Here is a 19,810-nt window from a genome sequence, read left to right as displayed (position 1 = left end):
CAAGGACATTGTACATCTGTATGATGCACATTAACATCTCATCAAGAAGTTTCCAAAGAACATCTACTAGGGAGAAATTAGTCACAAAAAGTGAGAAAGTTACATAAGTGGTTCAACTTTGTAGAAGGAAAAAGGGCATCGTCTCTACCTGCAGCATCTGATAAGCTCCGGAAATGTTTGCTAAGGGAAGGAGAAAGGAGATGGAAGAGGGAGAAAAGATGGAGGGAGCAGAGATGGAGGAAGAGGGAAGAGAGGTGAAGGGAGGAGGCATGGAGGGAGCAGAGGTGGAGGGAAGAGGGAGGAGGGATGGAGGGAGCAGAGGTGGGGGGAGGAGGGAGGAGGTATGGAGGGAGGAGGGATGGAGAGATCAGAAGGGGTCTTTCAGCTCTGCTGCCACCCCGGACCTCTGGGGAGTGAAGCCCCAGAAGAACCCCGAAGACTGGGTTTAGGGAGCTCCCGGCCTGGGAAACGTGCAGGTGGCGCGCCTGGAGGGGGCACAGGGGCCCCACTGCCCTCCCCCCGCGGCCCTTCCCCTCCACCTGGCTGCTCCCAAGTTCCACCCTTTCACAGTAAGTCCACAGTTTCTCTGGGATCTGTCAGCCGCTCTAGCAAGTCAGCTGAACCTGAGGTCGTCACGGGAACCCCAACTGATCCAACCGGATGTGGGAACGACCCCAGAAGGGATGGAGCCCCTTGGCCACGGGGGCTAATGCCACCTTCCAGGCGGACGGTGTGTGAACAAGGGAGCCCGAGAACAGGCGGTACGCGGGCGCATGAGGCCTGGTGGCTGGAGGGATGGGCTGGGAGTGACGCGAAGCACGGCGGGCGCAAGGAGACTCTCCCCTCGGAGGCCGTCAGGCTGGGGGTGTGGGGCAGGGGTGCTGCTACACCTGCTGCAAGGCTTTCACGGCATCCCTCTGCCTCTCCAGTTCCTCCCGCAGCGCGGCCGCCTCTCTCCTGCAGCTGGCATTGGTCTCCTCCAGACGCCGGATCTCCTCTTCCTGGACTAGCATCTGTCTGTCCACCAACTCCTTCTTCGCAGCCAACTCATTAAACCCATCTGATTTCTCTCGCAGCTTTTCTTGTAACAATTTAACCTAAAACAACAAAAACGCTAAGAAATGCAGGAGTGAAAACAGCGATCTTTGCAGAGGAAAGCGCGGCCCGCGGCAGAGCAAACACTGACCCCTGCAAGCTTGTCTGCGGGGAGGGGCTCTAGGAGCCAAGAGACAGTGTGGGGAAGCCGTGACGCGGGCATTCTCTCAGAAAGACGCAGAAAAACACAAGCCCAAAATGTATCCGTAAAATAAGGTTAATTTTGTCGGGAGAGACACTACTGGGCAAGGAGAGAGAAAAACGCCAGGCAGGGCGGCCCCCAGGGGGGCTCCAGACTGGGACCAGGAGCAGGTCAGTCCCAGACGGCTCACACCACTTGGTCCCCTCGTGTAACTGTGTGGATGACACAACCAGCACCGAGGGCAGGGGCGTGGGTGGGAGGGGCCCCCATGCCGAGCGGTGGGCTCCGTCTCAGTGGGCGTCACCCTGAGGAACTGGGTGACGGCTGCACCGGGCGTCCGTCCTACTGCTCACACCCAAACATGAGTCCACGACCGTCTCAAAACGTGCTCGGTGTTTGAAAAGAATAGAGCGAATCCACGGCAGCCACGCCGGCAGGTCTGGCTCCAAGACAGAAACAGGCCAGCCCGTAGCAGCTCTCCCTCCCCACTGGCCACGCAGGGGTGAGGCGGGAAGGCAGCAGACCCACGACGCACGGTACCTCCTCATCCAGCTGCTCCTGCTGCCGTTTTCACACACATGGAAAAAAAAAAGTCATTCAAAAGGTTAAGTCTTTAAAATGCTCCCGAGACGGTGGCCGGGCGGGCACTGCGCGTGGCGGGCTGACTTACGTCGCTGATGCAGGAGCCCCGGGGCCGCGGCCGGGCCACCTGTCGGAGCTGCTCCTCCAGCCTCTGGATCTCCCGCTGGAACTCCTCCCGCTCATGCTCCCTCTCAACAGCCTGCTCCTGTGGGGAGAGAGGCAGGCAGCCTGGAGACGTCCGATGCCCTGACGGGACACAGCACTTCTCCCCCAGGACGGAAGGGGGACGGCGTGGGGTCAGAAGAGAAGACCGCCCACTCAGACGCGGACCGTCCAGGGGGCCTCTCACACCGCGCCTGGCCTTCCCCTTCCCACACGTGTCCACTGGCCAGGCTGGGGGCTCCCTGTCACGGGACTCTGTGAACCGAGCTAAGGGAAGAGGCAGCCCGGCAGGTACAATGACAAGGACTTGCAGAACGTGGACAGAAGGGCATCCCCGGGGCGCCATGTTGCTGAGCCACCTGTCCTCGGCTCGGGACAGGGTCTCAGGTCCTGGGGTCAAGCCTCGCATGGGGCTCCCTGCTCAGCGGGGGGCCTGCCTCTCCCCCTCCCCGCTTGTGCGTTTGCCCTCTCTCCTCCTCGAATAAATAAAACCAGAAGGAGGGACAGAGAGAGAACGAACAGCCACGGACAGCAGACAGCTCAGGCCCGACCGGGGGAGTGCTGGGTACACAGGGCCTGCCAGGTGGGTGGTCGGAGAGCCCCCTGAACCCCACACGGGCCCACGGCAACAACCCCTAGGACACGCACAGAGAAGCAAAGGGACCACAACAACGGGGCTGTGCACGGGCCCTAATGTCGGTCCTGGCAGCACACGCGACGGAGGAGACCTCTGGGGACGCCCATCTAGCACGCTCAAGACGCTCACGTCCATGAAGTGGCGCTGGCTCCGCAGGTGCTTGTCCAGAGCCGCCAGCTGCTGCCTCAGCGCGCAGAGCTCCCCGGCCTGCTGGGCGCTCGCTTCCTGCCGAGCAAGCTGCTCCTCCAGCTCCACCTCAAACACCTTCATCTGGGAAAGCAGCGCGGCGCGGTCCTTCTCCGCCTGCTTCCTGGCCTCCGCCTGCTCCTGGGTCAGACCGTCCACCTCCCTACGAAGAGCTGAAGATACGAAGCAAACAGGGAGGAGAGCCCCACGGATCAGGGCGGGTACTCGGACGGAAGCAGAAGCATGACACGTGCGCGGCGGGTGCCCCACAGACCCAGGGCCGCCCGAGGACAGAGCACGCCCAGGTCTAGCCTCCCTGGCAGCCCCAGCCCGAAGCCCGGCCAGGACGCGGCGTCGCTGAGGCTCCCACACCCCAAGGAAACAACAGGACGCCTCTGGGGGAGGTCATGCACTCGCAAGCCAGCATGAGCCCGTGTCTGGCCAGACACTAACCCTAACCCGAACAGCCACCACTGAGCCCAATACCCACGGAAAATAGTCGAGTACCTCAGAAAAAAGAAAAAAAATGACATCTTTTAAATTAAGACCGGCTAAAATAAAACACTTTAAAGCCTGAAAAAACCCTATCCTAGTTACTTCCAAGTGACACATTGGTTAATTTTCGAGAAAGTACGATGCTACGTAGTGTCCAGTGTAGAAAAAGAACGGTCACTTCAGACGTCCACGAGAGGGCGCACGAGCCCCGATGTAGGACGTGCTCCCTCTGCTCCCATGGCGTGAAGCCATTTCCGAGGAAAGGGGTCCAGCCATCGCACATCAAAAGCCAATCTAGGAGCACCTGCGTAACTCGGGGTTAAGCCTCTGCCTTCGGCTCAGGTCATGATCCCAGAGTCCCCGGATCGAGCCCCGCATCGGGCTCTCTGCTCAGCGGGGAGCCTGCTTCCTCCTCTCTCTCTGCCCGCCTCTCTGCCTACTTGTGATCTCTGTCTGTCAAATAAATAAAATCTTCAAAAAAAAAAAAAAAGCCGATCTAAAATTAACTGGATGATAAGGCCATAATCCAAGTGGAAACTGTAAATTCGTAAGCATCCGTAATAAAAGGAGGCTTGCCTCTGATGAATCCTTGAGTGTTCAACCTGTCCCCAAACTGAAATTTTAATCTCGTAAGTTCCACTACATTTTACTAGCTTTCTAAACTCCTTTTGTTTTATATAAATCTGCCAGTCTTTTACGCCAAACTAGCATGACCACGAACAGAGCGTTCCCAAGCAACTCCATGCTAGTAAGTCAGCACCTCGGGTGAGCCGCCTTCCACATGCAGTTAGGACAAGGTGCTCCCCACCCCTGCAGCCGGCCGGACAGCACCATCCCCAGGGGCCACGTGCTGGAGGAAGGACCCCAGCCACGGCACACGTAGCCCCATGCAGGTGGTGCTGCGGGGAAGGTGTCCTGTGGCCGTTCAGGCCGTGCTGAGGGCCACCCACGACATCGGGGCAGCCCAGGAGCTCCACTCGGGTTCCCCGAGCTCCTCCCTCGACACCTCCCAGGACAACGCATCTCCCAGCAGCCGTGGTTCCTGCACAGCAGCGCCGGCCGCCGCTCGGGGCTGCAGAAGGGATCACTGGACAGATGCTCGTGCAGTGGCACAGGTCAGTGCAGAAGGTAACACTGGCATTTTTGTTAACAGTTTGCCACAAAAGCCTTGAAGTACTTTTCCTCTTTAGTAAAAAACTGGGGCAAACTGGTGCAGACATAGCTCATCTCACACAGCAGTCACCAGACTGGTTTACAAACCCGAGTCCTCGTGGGCTAGGGGACCAGGAGTGCCTATGAAGGAAAACACAGCATCTTCAGATGTGGAAACGGACGGTCAGTCAGCAGGAATCCAGGGCACATCCGTGGTCCTGGGCAGTCCCTAACAGCCACGCTTTTCCGTAACGCCACCACGACGGTCTGAACATCCGTGACCCCCCAACATCCATACGTCGAGCCTCACGGTTGGGATCGGAGCCTTCCCAGAAGCTCCAGAGAGCACCAGGGCTTTGTGCGTGTGGGACACAGCCCAGAGGCGGGCACTCATCCTTTACCATGGACTTCCACCCTCCAGGACCGAGGGCACAGCGTCCGTCAGTTGTACCCATCCGCACTGTCCCAGGACTGCAGCCCGGGCAGACTAGTTGCCTTTGGGCTGCAGCAGCTCCTGGAGGCCAAAGGATCTGGACTGTTAAAGGGGACAGTAGGCACGACCCTGAGCGCAGCCACGAAACACACCTCACTCCTGCATACAGGCGAGGCTGACCCAAGTTTCTCCACAAGGTGCACCGACTGCCAAAAGCTCTTAGAAGTGGGTCAGCCTTCAGGAAGGCCCCAGGCAGAATCAGGAGCACACACTGGACTGTGCCGGGGCAGGGGCGTGGTCAGGGACGGTCAGGAGGTGCTGTGTAGACAGCAGCATTTTGTTTATAAAGATTTACTTCTTTGGAGAGAGGAGGGAGGAAAAGAAAGCGCGCGCACACACGCATGAGTGTGAACGGGGGAGGGGCAGAGGGAGAAAAGCGGACTCAGCGCTGTGCATGGAGTCCAGTGTGAGCCTGGGTCTCACCACCCTGAGATCATGACCAAGAGTCTGGCGTCCAACCGACGGAGCCACCAGGTGCCCCGGACAGTGTGTTAAACGACATAAGCATCTGCGAGTCCCAAACTGTGCAAATGGATGAATGGAAAGGAAGAGAGCTCAGAGAAGAAATTCAGGGGGCACTAACGATGTAAGAGGAAAGCCAGCCAAGGACCCCAGAGGATCCCAGAGGAGCGACAAAGGGAATGTGCAAAGACTGGCCGCACTCTCCCTTCTGCTAAGGAGTGTCAAGGCTCTGGGCACAGGGGTGACCAGAGACGCAGAAGGGCAGCTGTGGGCACAGCCTCGAGACATGTGCAGGAGCCGCCAGGCCCATGCACGGCAGAGCCACAGCAGATGGACCTCACGAAGCCAGGGCCACTCGGGCCTCAGGCAGGGAGCACAAGCCTGCTCCCCAGCTCAGGCCCTAGCTCTGAAGTCCTGACACCCTGGAAGTACACACATTCACGGGGGTAAACTCGGTGGACGGGGTGCGGGCCTGGCCACCCCGCAAACCTGGAGGCTGGTCCAGGAACACCTGAGAACGAGCAGGAGGGGCCCTGCACAGGCAATGGATCCACAGAGCACACGTGCTCGCTCCCCCTCCCCACACCGCCACATGCCTCCTCTCACACAGGTGCACCCCCACACACACGTGCTCATACAGGCTCACACGCAGGCTTGCTCTCCGGTGCACAGACACAGGTGCACACCCCAGCTCACAGCCTTGCTCACGCACACGCTTGCTAACACGCCTGCCCACATGCACACACGGTCTCACGCGTGAATGGAGCCTCGCTGGACACCAGCAGGGCTGGGCACCGGGCAGAGACGGGAACGGGGGAGAACGGGACAGGCTCAGCGCTGGGGAGCACAAGACAGTGGCCTGAAGGAGGAAGGAGCGAAGCCCGAAGGAGAACGGGACACACGGCTTCTGGGCAGCCGAGAAAGGTCCCTTCCACCCAGAGAGACACGGGAAGGAGAACAGGTCACCAGAAGAGCACAGGCGGACGGAGAGGCTGTGGGCACAGCCACGAGACACAGCAGGACACGACGTGGATCCCTCCTCGGAAGTCATGCTAATGTGAGATCCGCAGGAGACACACTTGAAGGCGGAAAAAGACTTAACGGGTGGAAATGACATTCAAGAGAAAAACAAAGCTCGGTTAAGTTTTCAACATCAGAAACTTACCTCAAAGAGTGGAAAGGGACAGAGATACGTACAGGTGGACAGCCGAGCAGGGAGAGGTGGGCACGATCACACACAGACCTTCCAGAACATCCCACGTAGGGGGAACCACGAGCCCCTGACAACTCCCTCCGCCTCAAGCAACCATGGCTCGTGGGACCTGCCTCTCAGCACGAGTAAGCCCGCGGCCCAGAGAGCTCACGGGACGAAGCAGGCCAGAAAGAATAAAGACAAGGCCGGAAACCCATGAGCAGAGGACACAGGACACAGCAATGACCAGCACCCCCGACAGCTGGTCGCGTACTGAGGGACGCCAAATGGAAAAGAAAAGTGACTTTCCCGAGCTGTTCGGGGTGGAAGAAGAACGGCTGAGGCTGTCCCACCAAGCAGACCTGTGCACCAGGATCCGACTGCCCCAGAACCCAGGCTGACCGGGGCCCCGGCGGGCGCACACACACGGGGATGCGTGCCAGTCGGCTGGTGGGGAGAGAAGCGCGGGAGAAGCCCAGCGAGCGAGACGCGCGGGTCCGGGGAAGGCCGGACCCACGAGGGCTGCTTCTCCCAGCTCTGCCCGGACGCCGCCACCCGCCACGCAACCGTCTGAACGCTTTGTGTTTTGACTGTTCGTACTTGAAATATTTTAAATACGAAAACTCTGATCACCTGAAATCACAACTTTCACAACTGCGTTTTCCTACTTCAGGTTCACATTACACGATTTTTAAAAAAAAATTTAAATAAAAATTTTCAGTAGCCCACATTTCCCCCCAGACTTGGTTATTTGCCTCAAACAGTCCAAAGCTCTTTTACTGGGAACAGCGACATTTCCAGCAGGCTCGTGCTGGCCAGAGGTGACACGGGCCTCACACAGGCGTCCACCCAGCCCGCAGCCAGCAGGACGACCCTGCCTCCCCGACAGGGCAGCAGCAGCAGAAGGGCCGCTGCACCAGCCTGCACGGGAAGGCCCTCCGCCCGGGGCTCCCACCGTCTTCCCCGGCCCTCCGCCACACTGAGCATCGGTAAACGGCGGCCACCCCTGCTCCCGCCCTCCCCGTCTCTGACCCCGGAACCAGCAACTCTTACCGGCTTCTCTCTCTTCCGCTTCCGCGGCCAAGGCCTCCTTCTGGGCGCACAGGATAGAGTTCTCCTCCTTCAGCTCTGCCTGCTGCTGGGCTGCCCACTGCAGCTGCTGCTTCAGGCTCTCCAGCTCAACTGCGAGGCCCTGCTCGGCCGTCTCCTTCTGGCCCAGCACCTCCTGCAGGCTGGCCTTCTCCACCTTGAACCCTTCGATGATGCCTGCGGAGACGCGGAGAGACCCAGCTCCTGAGGCTTTGCTGGCAGAGCAGAAGGATGGGCATCTCCGCGAGGGCATCCCAGCCCCAGAGAGATGTGGCCAGGGGACATGAGAGCTGCATGGTCACGCCTGCATTCCTGGATGGACAGCACAGGGCTGGCGCACCAGGAGGGCAGGGTGACACGCTCTGGAGCAGCCGTGTGTGAGACACCCCCACACCACGCGCCCAGCACATGAGACACTGTGACCACCACAAACCAGAAGTGTGGGGGCCTGTGGGGTCACGAATGTCGCTTCCTGGGGCAGGGAGGACTGACATGCATCTCCGCCCAGGAGGCCACTCAGGGCTGGCAGCCTGGGGAGCAGCTTGATGGCACCTTGTTTCACGGACGAAAGTCAGAGGCCTTCCCCCACATTATTTTAGTTCTACATTTTGCCTGTAAGACCTCTGTTAACACTGCCCTTCCCCACGCGCCTCGGTCCCGTGTGCCCCGCCGCCCTCCCCCGCCCGCGACCGGGGCTCACCCTGAGCCTGGTGCAGCTCTAGCACCAGCTGTTTCCGGGCCGTGCTCGCCTCCTCCAGGCGCTCCAGTAACTCCTGGTGCTTTCTAACCACCTGTGCGGTCTCCTCATTCTTACAGCTGAATTCCTTCTCAAAACGGCAATGGATCTGACGTGCTTCCTCCAGCTGTTAACACACACGGGGAAAATGAAACCGCACGTCAAAATAGAGCTTACGTTACCACCAACAGGACCAGGATTCTGGCACAGCAGAAATCTGACAAAACCACAAATATTCTGTAAGCAACGATATGATCTTCAGTACTGTGTCAATCACTAGACAAGTGACTCATTCAACAGTTTTTAAAAAAGAAAACTTCAAACACACACATTCAATGCAGCACAAAAAATTCACATGTTCATGAACTACTGATACGTCTGCCCAATGATGTTAAGGGAAAGGGCACTCCAAAGGTCACAAAAACTGTCCCTCAGGACCCTAGAATCCAAGCAGGGGTAACCACCTGGCACTCCACAGGGAGGGTGGGATGTGGAGGCCGTGGGTGGGAGGAAAGGCTCCTTGGGCCGGTCACCACGGCCGGCCGGGCGCCTGACAGGTTTCCACCGCCCACACCACCACCCCCGACTCAGTCACACCAGGGCCCTCTGGGTCTCCTCTGACACCACCCAGGCCTGGCTCAGTCCCAGGCCCCAATCTCCCCTTCCTCCCCTGCCCAGCCTGAAGCTCCCAGGCCACCTTCAGGCTTGGGGGTGGGGGGTGCCCAGACTAACCACTGAATTCAGACGCTTACACCCAGCTGTGCCGAGACACCCCTGAGCAGCTAGCTGGGGCCTCCCTCCACCTCCTCCACACTAACCCTAACTCCAGCTTCCCTAGACCCTGCCTCTGAGGGCATCCACTGGCGTCCCCCCCCCGAAAAGAGCCCCAAGGCTCCCTCTTCTCATACCTTCCCCAAGTGGGGAGAACTTACTCAAGGCTTTCTGGGATGTAAACAGCAATGTTTTGGCTAAAAATGCTTATTTTCTAATTGGGCTGAACAGAAGAAAGGAACTCTATACTGCTTTTCATAATTCATATTTAATGTCTTTCCTGTCTAAAATGTTTCGAAAGGTTAATGAACATAATTTCCTTTGCTAGTGATAAGCTCTAAACACACATCCAATGTAACATTAAATACTGCTGAAGGTAGAACAGAGTAAAGGCAAGAGATCGAACCATCTGTCCTTGGCCTGACACTCAGCTCTGACTTTCCATTCGCAGCAAACCTACGGCTTCCAGAATTTCAGTTCAGAAAAGACTTCTGCTTAGGAAAAACAGGAGAAAGTCGTTGGTAGCAACAGAAGATCAAAACAATATGAGAGGAAGGCAGGTGCACACCCAGAAGTGAGTTTCTGCTCTCAAATGCCCAAAGGAGTGAACAGCAAGAGAAGCCAGACCCACCTGGAAAGCGCCAAGGCCCCTTCTCACCCTGCAGGTGCCGCTCGAGAATGACCAACACGCGTGTGCTGTGCCCAGCAGAGCACCTGGGAGCTGTGCTACCCTCGCCTATCAAGCTCATGTCACTGAAACATTCAACTTGCCCACTGAGTCAGCCCGTCACCCTTCTCAGAAGACGAGCAATGCCGGGAGCCAACACAGGGCCGCGGGCGGACGGCGTGCGCAGCCGTGTCTCACCTGCCGGGTGGAGTCCAGAGCCAGCTCCAGCAGGCCATCCACCGCCAGGCCAAGGCTCCGGTAGAGCTTCCTAACTGGCTGCTCACACTCCAGCGAACTTTCTGGGCTCATGAAAAAGCTTTCACAGATGTGACTGCTAATTTCAGCCTCTGAAGACACCTCCGCACATTCAGGCAAAGTTCGGTCCAGCTCCAACAGGGCTGCCTCGGACGCAGGCCACGTCTCATCGAGCACTGGTGCTGCAAAGTGAGGAAACACAGAAACCTGCACACACACTGCGTGGCAAGCACGCTCGCACGACCAGTGCTGCTGCAGCACGAGCACACCCACGTCCCAAAGACAACGATCCGTCTCGAGCATCAGGAGCTCATCCAGCCCGGCCCCAGCAGGGAAGGAGGACAGCACTCAGCGCCCCAGCCCAGGGGCTGCAGGCACAGGGCTGTCCGGGCACTCACCTGCCAACAGGGCCTGGCCACTGGGCCGCGCATCAGGTAGGCCCTCGTCCGCCAGACAGAGCCCCACACGCTCACCGATCCGGCTCTTCAGGGTGACGGCAGCCCTCAGCGTCTCTCCAAACAAAGTGAGCAGCCTCCGCAGAGCGTCCCGGAGAGCTCTCCTGAACGAAGCACGGAGCAGACCCTAAGCCGGTCTGACTCAGACAAGAGGGGCACAGCCCAGGGGGCAGCTCTGCCAACGAGACCAAACCCTTGGGCTGCTGCTCTTCACTTTAAAAAGACATCATCTCATCGCCAGTTTTACCAAGCTCCTGTCCCTACTCACCGCCTTTCTATCCCTCAGGAGGAGAGCAGACACCAACATGGCCCTCCGTCCGGAGCACCGTGACCCCGTCCAGGACACGGCAGGGGGCAAAGTGCTGGAGCCGAGGCGGGGTTCTCACCGCTGGGAGATGCCAGGGCCCAGTGGGCGGAAGACAGGCTCCTCTGCCCCCAAGCATTCACATACTTCCATCCCCACCACCGGCCTGGAACTAGGTCTGCTCCCAACACGGGGACATGCCACTGAACGAAACACAGGGGAGCTGCCCCTTACAGAGCTGAAGGGCCGGGGAGAGACACAGGAAGAATGAGCGGGAAAGAAACAGTGGGACAGACGAGCGAGCGCAGGAACAGCCAGGGCCTCACGGCTCCCCGCGCTGCCCAGGCCACCACAGCGGACTGCGGAGACCTTGCGGACGGAGGGTGGGCAGGCACAGGACGAGAAGGCACTGTCGGGGAGCAGGCGGAGGCAGGCACGGGGTGACCGCGGACAGGGCGGGTCAGGGAGCTCAAGCAGAAACTCAAGTGAGCGTCAAAGCTGCCCCCTCCTCCCCGGGCCCGGTGCAGGCCCGGACGGCTGCGGTGCCCGCGGCGAACCCCGAGTGCGGAGCACGTGCGTGCTGGGGAGCGACACGGCAACGACATGGCGCGAACACGGGGAACCCTGTGCTCCCGCCGGTTTTGAGCTTAGAAACGACGCGCATCTGTAAGTCAGTGCACTGGCTGGGGCAGAAGTGACGTCGGACTCTGACGGCCGTTACCAGGAATTGCTGATCCCCTCAACCTGCTCTACGTGGGATTAAACCAGAAGCCACGGGTCCTTCATGGCAGAGGAGAAACCTGCCCCAGCCCGGCCGCCTACTTTAAATGTCGAGGCTCCTGGAGTCTTGAGATTCTGCCTCTTCACAAAACATTAAACTAAACTAAACTGAGGCAAACTGGGGCGCCTCTGCCTCCGGGTCAGGTCACGACTTCAGGGTCCCGGGATCCTGCCCCGCATCGGGCTCCCCGCTCACTCTCCTCCGCCGGCAGCCCCCTGCCTGTGCACTCTCTCTCTCTCATGAATAAGTTTAAAATCTTTAAAAAATACCGATAAAAAATAAAGGAACTGAGGCTTCTGAGGCCCCGACCTGCCCCCATCCCCTCCACAGACACTCGGAACCGCCCAGTACCGGGTCCTGCCCCAGGGCTATCTTCGGCTCTTCTCTCGGCCCAGCTGTCCTCCTCCTCTGACCCACCGAACCCGCCTCTGCTGGTCTTCCGAGGCCCCGCACAACCCCCAAGCTTCCGTGCTCTCCGCGCCCAGAACGAGCTGCGAACCGCAGTTCCAGAGCATCCTGAAGCGGCTGAGGGCCGACGGGCCGGCTGCGGAGCTCGGTCGCTCAGACGTGCGGGCCGCCCGCTCGCGCTCACACCGTCCGCCAGCGCGTCTGGGGTGCGTGCCACGCCGGCTCGGGATGCAACCGGCCCAGAGACGCAGCCCAAGGGGGTTTCGGAGAAGCCAGCCCCTCACCTTCTGTCAGGGCGCTGCCACACGCTCGGGAAATCACGGAGCCGATACAACAGCTTTTGCTAAGCCCGCTCAGTGGAACAACACTCAGGCTTGTACACAGAAGCCTCGTAGACCTCTTCATGACCACCACAGCGAATGAGACCATTCTACCTTCTAGCTGAATCCACTTGGGTAGCATTTTTTAACAGGCTGAACTAGGATCTTTCCCTTTTATTTAAAAAGGACCAGGACAGGGGTGCCTGGGTGGCTCAGTGGGTTAAGCCGCTGCCTTCGGCTCAGGTCATGATCTCAGGGTCCTGGGATCGAGCCCCGCATCGGGCTCTCTGCTCAGCAGGGAGCCTGCTTCCTCCTCTCTCTCTGCCTGCCTCTCTGCCTGCTTGTGATCTCTGTCTGTCACATAAATAAATAAAATCTTTAAAAAAAAAAAGGACCAGGACGAATGAGAAAGTGCCCAGATTTACCGACAACAGCAAACCAGCTGCTTATATCCTACACGAGTCACCAAAAAACCTGCTAAAATCCTCAATTTTCAAATCTAACAAGTAAAGGCCCCTAAACAAAACCAAAAAACTTACAGTTTCTGCTATTGCAAAGAGCCAGGATGCTGGGCCGGGCAGGGAGTGGGGCGATCTATTACAAATGTAAGCACTCCAGTCACCTCCAGCCCTCTAGCCGGCCTTTTCTGTTGTTATTGGTTTTTTTTTTTTTTTTTTTTTTTAAGATTTTATTTATTTATTTAAGAGAGAGAGAGAGCGAGCGCGCGAGCGCGCATGAGTGAGGGGAGAGGCAGAGGGAGTAGGCTTCCCACTGAGCAGGGAGCCTAACCAGCCCCTCTAGCCAGTCTTTTCTGAGGTAGGACAGGACAACCAGGAAAGTCCTTCCTGGCAATGAGGGACAAGACCATTAAATAGGAAACACTTGACTCTTGACCAGCAATGCTTTCAAGGAAAGATCTTGATCAAAAGGGAGAAGTGTAGGGCGCCTGGGTGGCTCAGTGGGTTAAGCCACTGCCTTCGGCTCGGGTCATGATCTCAGGGTCCTGGGATCAAGTCCCGCATCGGGCTCTCTGCTCAGCAGGGAGCCTGCTTCCCTCTCTCTCTCTCTCTCTCTCTCTCTCTCTCTGCCTGCCTCTCCGTCTACTTGTGATCTCTCTCTGTCAAATAAATAAACAAAACCTTAAAAAAAATTTTGTATTTAAAAAAAGGGAGAAGTGTAACAATTAATAAAAGAAAACCTTGACTAGAATGGGGTCAGGATGGGGCGCTTGGGTGGCGCCTGAGCATCTGCCTCAGGCTCAGGTCATGATCTCAGGGTCCTGGGATCGAGCCCCACATCAGGCTCCCTGCTTGGGGGAAAGCCTGCTTCTCCCTCTCCCTCTGCCCCTGCTTGTGTTCCTTTCTCGGTGTGTCTCCCTCTGTCAAATAAAAAAAGATCTTTAAGGGGGGGGGAGGGGGAAAAAGAACGGGGTCAGGAAGCTGGGTGGAGGAGGGGGGGGGGGGGGGGGAAACTCTGAAGCTCTTCTAGCTGCGTATCTCTCAGGAAGAGGGGCACGTTGACTATACACGACATAAAGATCCCAGCAGGAGGAAGGAGGGTTTCCTTCTGCCCAGCAACAACTCAGCCAATGGGAGCCAATCACAACTCAGCCAATGAGAAACCACTACACTTTCAATACACAGTTTCCTCCAATGGACTTTCTGTTTACAACAGTCCTAGCCCTCCTTCCATCTATAAAGGAGCTTCCTCTGTTCCCCAGACTTGTTTATGGTGATGCACTAGCTAGCTTGTCCTGGACTGCAATTCTGTTATTCCAGAATAAACCCACCATTTAAAGATTCCTTAAGAAATTAAAAATGGAGCTACCCTATGACCCTATAATTGCACTACTGGGTATTTACCCGAAAGACACAGATGCAGTGAAAAGAAGGGCCATCTGTACCCCAATGTTCATAGCAGCAATGGCCACAGTTGTCAAACTGTGGAAAGAACAAAGATGCCCTTCAACAGACGAATGGATAAGGAAGATGTGGTCCACATACACTATGGAGTATGATGCCTCCATCAGGAAGGACGAACACCCAACGTTTGTAGCAACATGGACGGGACTGGAGGAGATTATGCTGAGTGAAATAAGTCAAGCAGAGAGAGTCAATTGTCATATGGTTTCACTTAGTTGTGGAGCATAAGGAATAACATGGAGGACATGGGGAGATGGAGAGGAGAAGGGAGTTGAGGGAGATTGGAAGGGGAGGTGAACCATGAGACTGTGGACTCTGAGAAACAAACGGAGGGTTTTGGAGGGGAGATGGTGAGGGGTTCGGTGAGCCTGGTGGTGGGTACTAAGGAGGGCAAGTATTGCATGGATGTGGGTGTGGTGCATAAACAGTGAATCTTGGAACATTGAAAAAATAAAAAAATAGAAAAAAAAATTAAAGTTTTATTAGTTAAAAAAAAAAAAAGAAAAAGAAAAAAAGAAAACAAACCAAAAAACCTGGCAATTTAATTTTAAGGTTAACTCCACATTACAGCATCAAATTTTGTAATCTGGCAAAATGTGAAAATTTGGCAAAGTGAGTGGTGGGTATATGGGTATCGTACATTACTCAGTACTTTTCTTGATGTTTAAAGTGTTTTTAAATGAGAAGAATAATGTGACACAGGGTTCCATCCTGCCAGGTATTACCATGCACTTGGGCAGCTCTGACAGAGGAATGTGTGACTGACCTTTCACGGTCAGACAGATCAATGTCGGACTTCAGCATCGAGATGAGATTTGTGCCTTCCTGGTTTTCCCTTTCACGCCTTTGCTGGAGCTTCTCCAGTTCAGAATGGCACTCTTCTACTTCTTGACTTAAGGATAAAATTTGGTCTTTCAGCTGTTGAGGAAAAATTGTTACAGCTTTATTTAGAACAATTTAGTCAGGAATAAACTTCTGTAAGAAACACTCATCATCCTAGTTAATAGTGATTAAAGGTGAAAATTAATAATTTTCTAATTACTAATTTTACTAATTACAGGGGTCCCCCCCAACCCCGCCATTATTCACTGCCTACAAAAACAGAACACATAAACATTCTAGCCTGCCCCAGGCACCGAGGGAAGGGGCAAACTCACCAGAGATTACTCTCACAAGTAAGAACTCAAAATCTCTTTTATATTCATTCAGAATAAATACCAGTTTCTAGACAAGTGAAGATCATTCTTATTTATTTCTCCTTGAAAAAGGAGCCAACAAAGGCGCCTGGGAGGCCCAGTCAGCTGAGCATCCAACTCTGGGTTCTGGCTCAGGTTGTCATCTCGGGGTCCTGGGATAGAGCCCCAGTTAGGCTGAGCTCAGAAGAGAGTTTGCTTGCGATTCTCTCTCTCCCTCTGCCCCTCCTACTTGTGCACACGCACACTCTAAGTTAAATAAATAAGTCTTTAAAAAAAAACAGTCAACAATCATGGGGTCTCAGTGAGCCGGCGGGGTGGGTGGCACCAGCTACCCTGGGCACCCCTGGCTACTGTGGGCTCCCCAGGTTGCCCGAGCACTGAGCACAGGTCACTGCAGTTTTGTTGTGCAGCTTAGTGAAGTGACAAGTATGTCTTCCCAGCAATGCAGTGACCTGAGCCCAGAGCCAACCACAGTGATTTCTCAGGGCTGGCTGAGTTGATGGTCAAGAACCCGGGCATCGTCCCCACAGAGAACATGACAGAGCGTGACTACGCACACAGAGCCAGGCGGACCGCAGGCCTGTCCTCCACTGCTACCAAGAATCAGGAACAATGGGCGTCCACAGCGGCCGATGCGTGACACGCCTAGTGTCTCGAGCTCTAGAATCGGACGCATGGAGCCCGGAAGCAAGGGGACTCCAGGTGCAGAGCCCAGCTGGCGAGGACAGCTCTGCAGCCAGGAGTAGGAAAAGAAGGTTTGCGTGGAGTAGGAAATGGGTAAGAGAACCCCAGGTGGGACCCATAAAACGTCAGCAGTACAAACAGCAAACAAAAACCAGAGAAGAGAAGTGTAGTTTTGAAACCCTGTACCAGGAGCAAAAGAAAACTGTAAAAACCATTTCAATGCCGTGCTTGTAGGGAAATTAGAAAAAAACAGTTCCACAAATCACCGGTGACATCACACGAAGATGGCAAACAATGACCAGAAACAAACAAAAGAGAAGAGAGGATGCTGCCAGCTCACGAAACCGGTGCCCAAGACGGCTCCAGGCCTGGCTTGGCCCCGCCGGTGGGGTGTGAAGAGAAGGCAGACGCCCGCCAGACGTGCAGCACGGAGCTCTGCTCCCACGGGCGGCTGCGGGCTGAGGCGGCAGCACCGTGAGGGCAGCGGCACAGGCCTCCACAGAGGCTGAGTCCACTTTTGAGCCTATGGGACACAGACTTTTCCCTCCGCCGGTCCTGCTCCCTCCTTTTCACAAAAACTGTATGGTGACTGGAAAAACCTAACAGACACATCTCTAGTGACACTGATCAAAAAAGAGGAAAGTACAAATAAACATCCTAACAAAACTTTTTCTGGGGTGCCTGGGTGGCTCAGTCAGTTAAGCGGCTGCCTCCAGTTCAGGTCATGATTCTGGGGTCCTGGGATCGAGTCCTGCCTCAGGCTTCCTGCTCATTGGGGAGCCTGCTTCTCCCTCTCCCTCTGCTTGTGCTCTCTGTCAAAAAAGTAAGTAAAATCTTAAAAAAAAAAGGTAAAAAAAAAAGAAAAACAGTATTATTACACTCCTGAAAGGTCTACATTGTGAGACTATCTCAAAAAATAGTATACATAGGGGCACCCGGCTGCTAGAGTATGTGACTCCTGATCTCAGGGTCCTGAGTTCCAGCCCCACGCTGTGTGTGGAGCATACTTTAAGAAAAAGAAAAGAAAACAGTAAAACTGCACATACTAAACTTACAAAGGAATAACAAAAAACCATTTCAAACCCAATTCAAAAACCATCAAAGAACCTGAACAGACATTTCTCCGAAGACAAATGAATGGCCAATAAGCTCCTGAAAAGATGCTCGTCACTCACCACCAAGAACACACACACCAGAACCACGATGTGGTCCCACCTCACGCCCGCTGTGACGTGGTCATAAACAGAGAGAAGACGGTGAACAGATGACGGCTGTGGAGAAACCGTAGCCCCGGGCGCAGCTGGCAGGGACATGTGATGGGGCAGCACCAGGAAGACAGCACGGCGGCTCCTCAAGACAAAAACAGAGTCACCAGGACCCAGCAATCCTGTTCCTAGACGCACACAGCCCGAACCGACGGCAGGGACTGGGACACGACTTGTACACACGGGGACATTCACAGCAGCTAGGACGGAGAAACCACCGCCCAGACGTCTATCAGCAGCCGAATCCATGGAGAGAGCAACACGACACGCATCTCCATGCGACAGAACCGTCACTCTGCCACAAACACCGAGATGCTCTGACCACACTGCACCACGGCGGGCCCCGCGGACGTTGCACCGAGAGACTAAACCAGACGCAGGAGGACTAATGCCGCTGACCCCATCACAGGACGCCCCGGAAGCGGTCAGATTCAGCGGCACAAGGCAGAAGAATGGGTGCCAGGGGCTGGAGGGAGGGAAAGGGGAGCTCGTGGCAGTGGGGGTAGTTTCTGCTTGCGGTGAGGATGAGCAGTTCTAGAAACGGACAGCAGTGATAGCTGCACAACCCTGTGAACAGGGTTTAATGCCCCTGAACTGTAACACTTAAAAATGATTAAAATGGTAAATTTTATGTTATGCACATTTTACCACACACACAAAAAATAAAAACAAAGAAAAGACACTTGCCACATACCCGTAGAATTTGGTCATTCTTCTCCTGAAGCTGCAGAAACAAAGACTCTTCCTCTTTTCGGTGAAGAGACTGTGCCTGCTCAGACTCCAGCCTAGGGATCTCCTCCTGTTCATGCAAAGCAGCTTTCTTTTCACCTTCAAATTCACCCTGTATAAAAGTACATTGTTAACAAAAACAACAAAAATGTCACTCTAAGCTCTAAAAGTTATGCTTGTTCCATTTCCTTGTTGTTTGCTAAAACACAGTTCATTGAACAAGTATTTATTGAGTCCACCCTGTGCCAAGAGCAGTGATCAAAAGGGACAAAGCCACTACCCACAGTGAACACGTATTCAATGTGCTTCCCACAGAGAACATCAAGAGGACAGCTCGTTTCTTTTCCAAACGATCACATTAAGAAATTACCCATCACCACGATACCATGACCATCAGAATCCAAGATATTTAGAAACAAAGTTCCTTTGGTTTCAAAACATAAACCCTATTTCTTCCTAAATAATAAACACTGTTCTTCATAAGGTTCACCTAACAAATTATATTAATGAAATAAGCTTTTTTTTTTTTAAGGCCATCGTTTAAAAAAAAAAAAAAAAATATATATATATATATCTATATATATATATATATAGATATATATATAAACCCGATATATATATATTATTTATTTATTTATTTGAGAGAGAGAATGAGAGAGAGCAAGCACGAGATGGGGGAAGTCAGAAGAAGAAGCAGACTCTCCACCAAGCAGGGAGCCTGATGCGGAACTCCATCCCTGGACTCCAGGATCATGACCTGAGCTGAAGGCAGTGGCTCAACCAACTGAGCCCCCCAGGCATCCTTAATGAAATAAGCTTTAAACAAACAAACCAAGAAACAAAACAACAACTACAGAGGCAGCACTTTCAAAATGGCAGAATAAGGACATCCAAGAACACATTCCTCTATAACAGCACTGAGAACACTGACAGAAACTGTCAAAACGCAACTTCTTCAGAGCTCTGGAAATTAAGAAAGACTTGTAACAATCCAGAGTTTACTAAAAACAAAGTTTGAGTCTCCATCCAAACAGCAGCTATGAGGTACTTAAACTTGCCCTAATCCCATCCCTCCCACCTCTGGTAGAGCTCTGCAAACAGCCTCCCGCAGTCATAAGGGTTGGGGGGGACCAGAGGGGTTCGGAGCTCCTCAAGAGCACCAGCCCGCCAACTATCACCAACTGACCTATCCTGCAGCTCACTAAGAAGCTCCATTCTCAAGGATGAGCTCACAGAGCTCACTCTGTCAACAACCCTACTGCCAGGCCACTCACCACAATCAACCAACAGCTACTGCTTAACATCACAGTGGCCTGAAACCCATTAACTTGTCGCAGTTGGGGCCAATAAGAGGTAAACAAAAAAGCTTAAAAGGAAACACTAGAGAATGAGGTGTCAACAGGGAGCTCTGAAAGGCTCCAGCATATTCCTGGGAATTTAGGAAGCAAGTATAGGGCTATGTACCTATCAAGGAAAAGCTGAGAAGGCTCTAACACTCCTTGTTGACCTCACACTCACACAAAGTCAAAGCTAAGGAAGAAACCGCCCACCAGTGCACTGGAAGCATGCCCCAGCCAGAGCCCCTCGGTAAAGAGACAGATTAGAAAGTGGAACTGTAGAGCTATTCTGG

General features: G+C 54.6%; 1 protein-coding gene across 3 annotated transcripts in view; it reads right to left on the bottom strand.

Moving 5' to 3' along the window:
* The window catches only part of LOC111155811 (pericentrin), a 117,026-nt gene that overhangs the window by 43,297 nt on the left and 53,919 nt on the right, over nucleotides 1–19,810 (bottom strand). For all 3 annotated transcript variants that reach the window (XM_022516219.1, XM_022516220.1, XM_022516221.1), the window contains exons 16-25: nucleotides 18,146–18,292; nucleotides 15,073–15,224; nucleotides 10,515–10,675; nucleotides 10,060–10,298; nucleotides 8,388–8,550; nucleotides 7,652–7,864; nucleotides 2,748–2,977; nucleotides 1,908–2,024; nucleotides 1,778–1,798; nucleotides 891–1,097 (exon numbers count right to left, since the gene is read on the bottom strand). In XM_022516219.1, the coding sequence (XP_022371927.1) occupies nucleotides 891–1,097; nucleotides 1,778–1,798; nucleotides 1,908–2,024; nucleotides 2,748–2,977; nucleotides 7,652–7,864; nucleotides 8,388–8,550; nucleotides 10,060–10,298; nucleotides 10,515–10,675; nucleotides 15,073–15,224; nucleotides 18,146–18,292 (1,650 nt within the window). The remainder of the gene's footprint in view (nucleotides 1–890; nucleotides 1,098–1,777; nucleotides 1,799–1,907; nucleotides 2,025–2,747; nucleotides 2,978–7,651; nucleotides 7,865–8,387; nucleotides 8,551–10,059; nucleotides 10,299–10,514; nucleotides 10,676–15,072; nucleotides 15,225–18,145; nucleotides 18,293–19,810) is intronic.

The sequence above is a fragment of the Enhydra lutris genome, unplaced genomic scaffold (assembly GCF_002288905.1).
Source record: "Enhydra lutris kenyoni isolate GAN:26980312 unplaced genomic scaffold, ASM228890v2 scaffoldscaffold43, whole genome shotgun sequence".
Classification (NCBI taxonomy): Eukaryota; Metazoa; Chordata; class Mammalia; order Carnivora; family Mustelidae; genus Enhydra; species Enhydra lutris.
The sequence above is the reverse complement of the archived record's forward strand: the minus strand, read 5'-3'. Positions and strand labels throughout refer to the sequence as shown.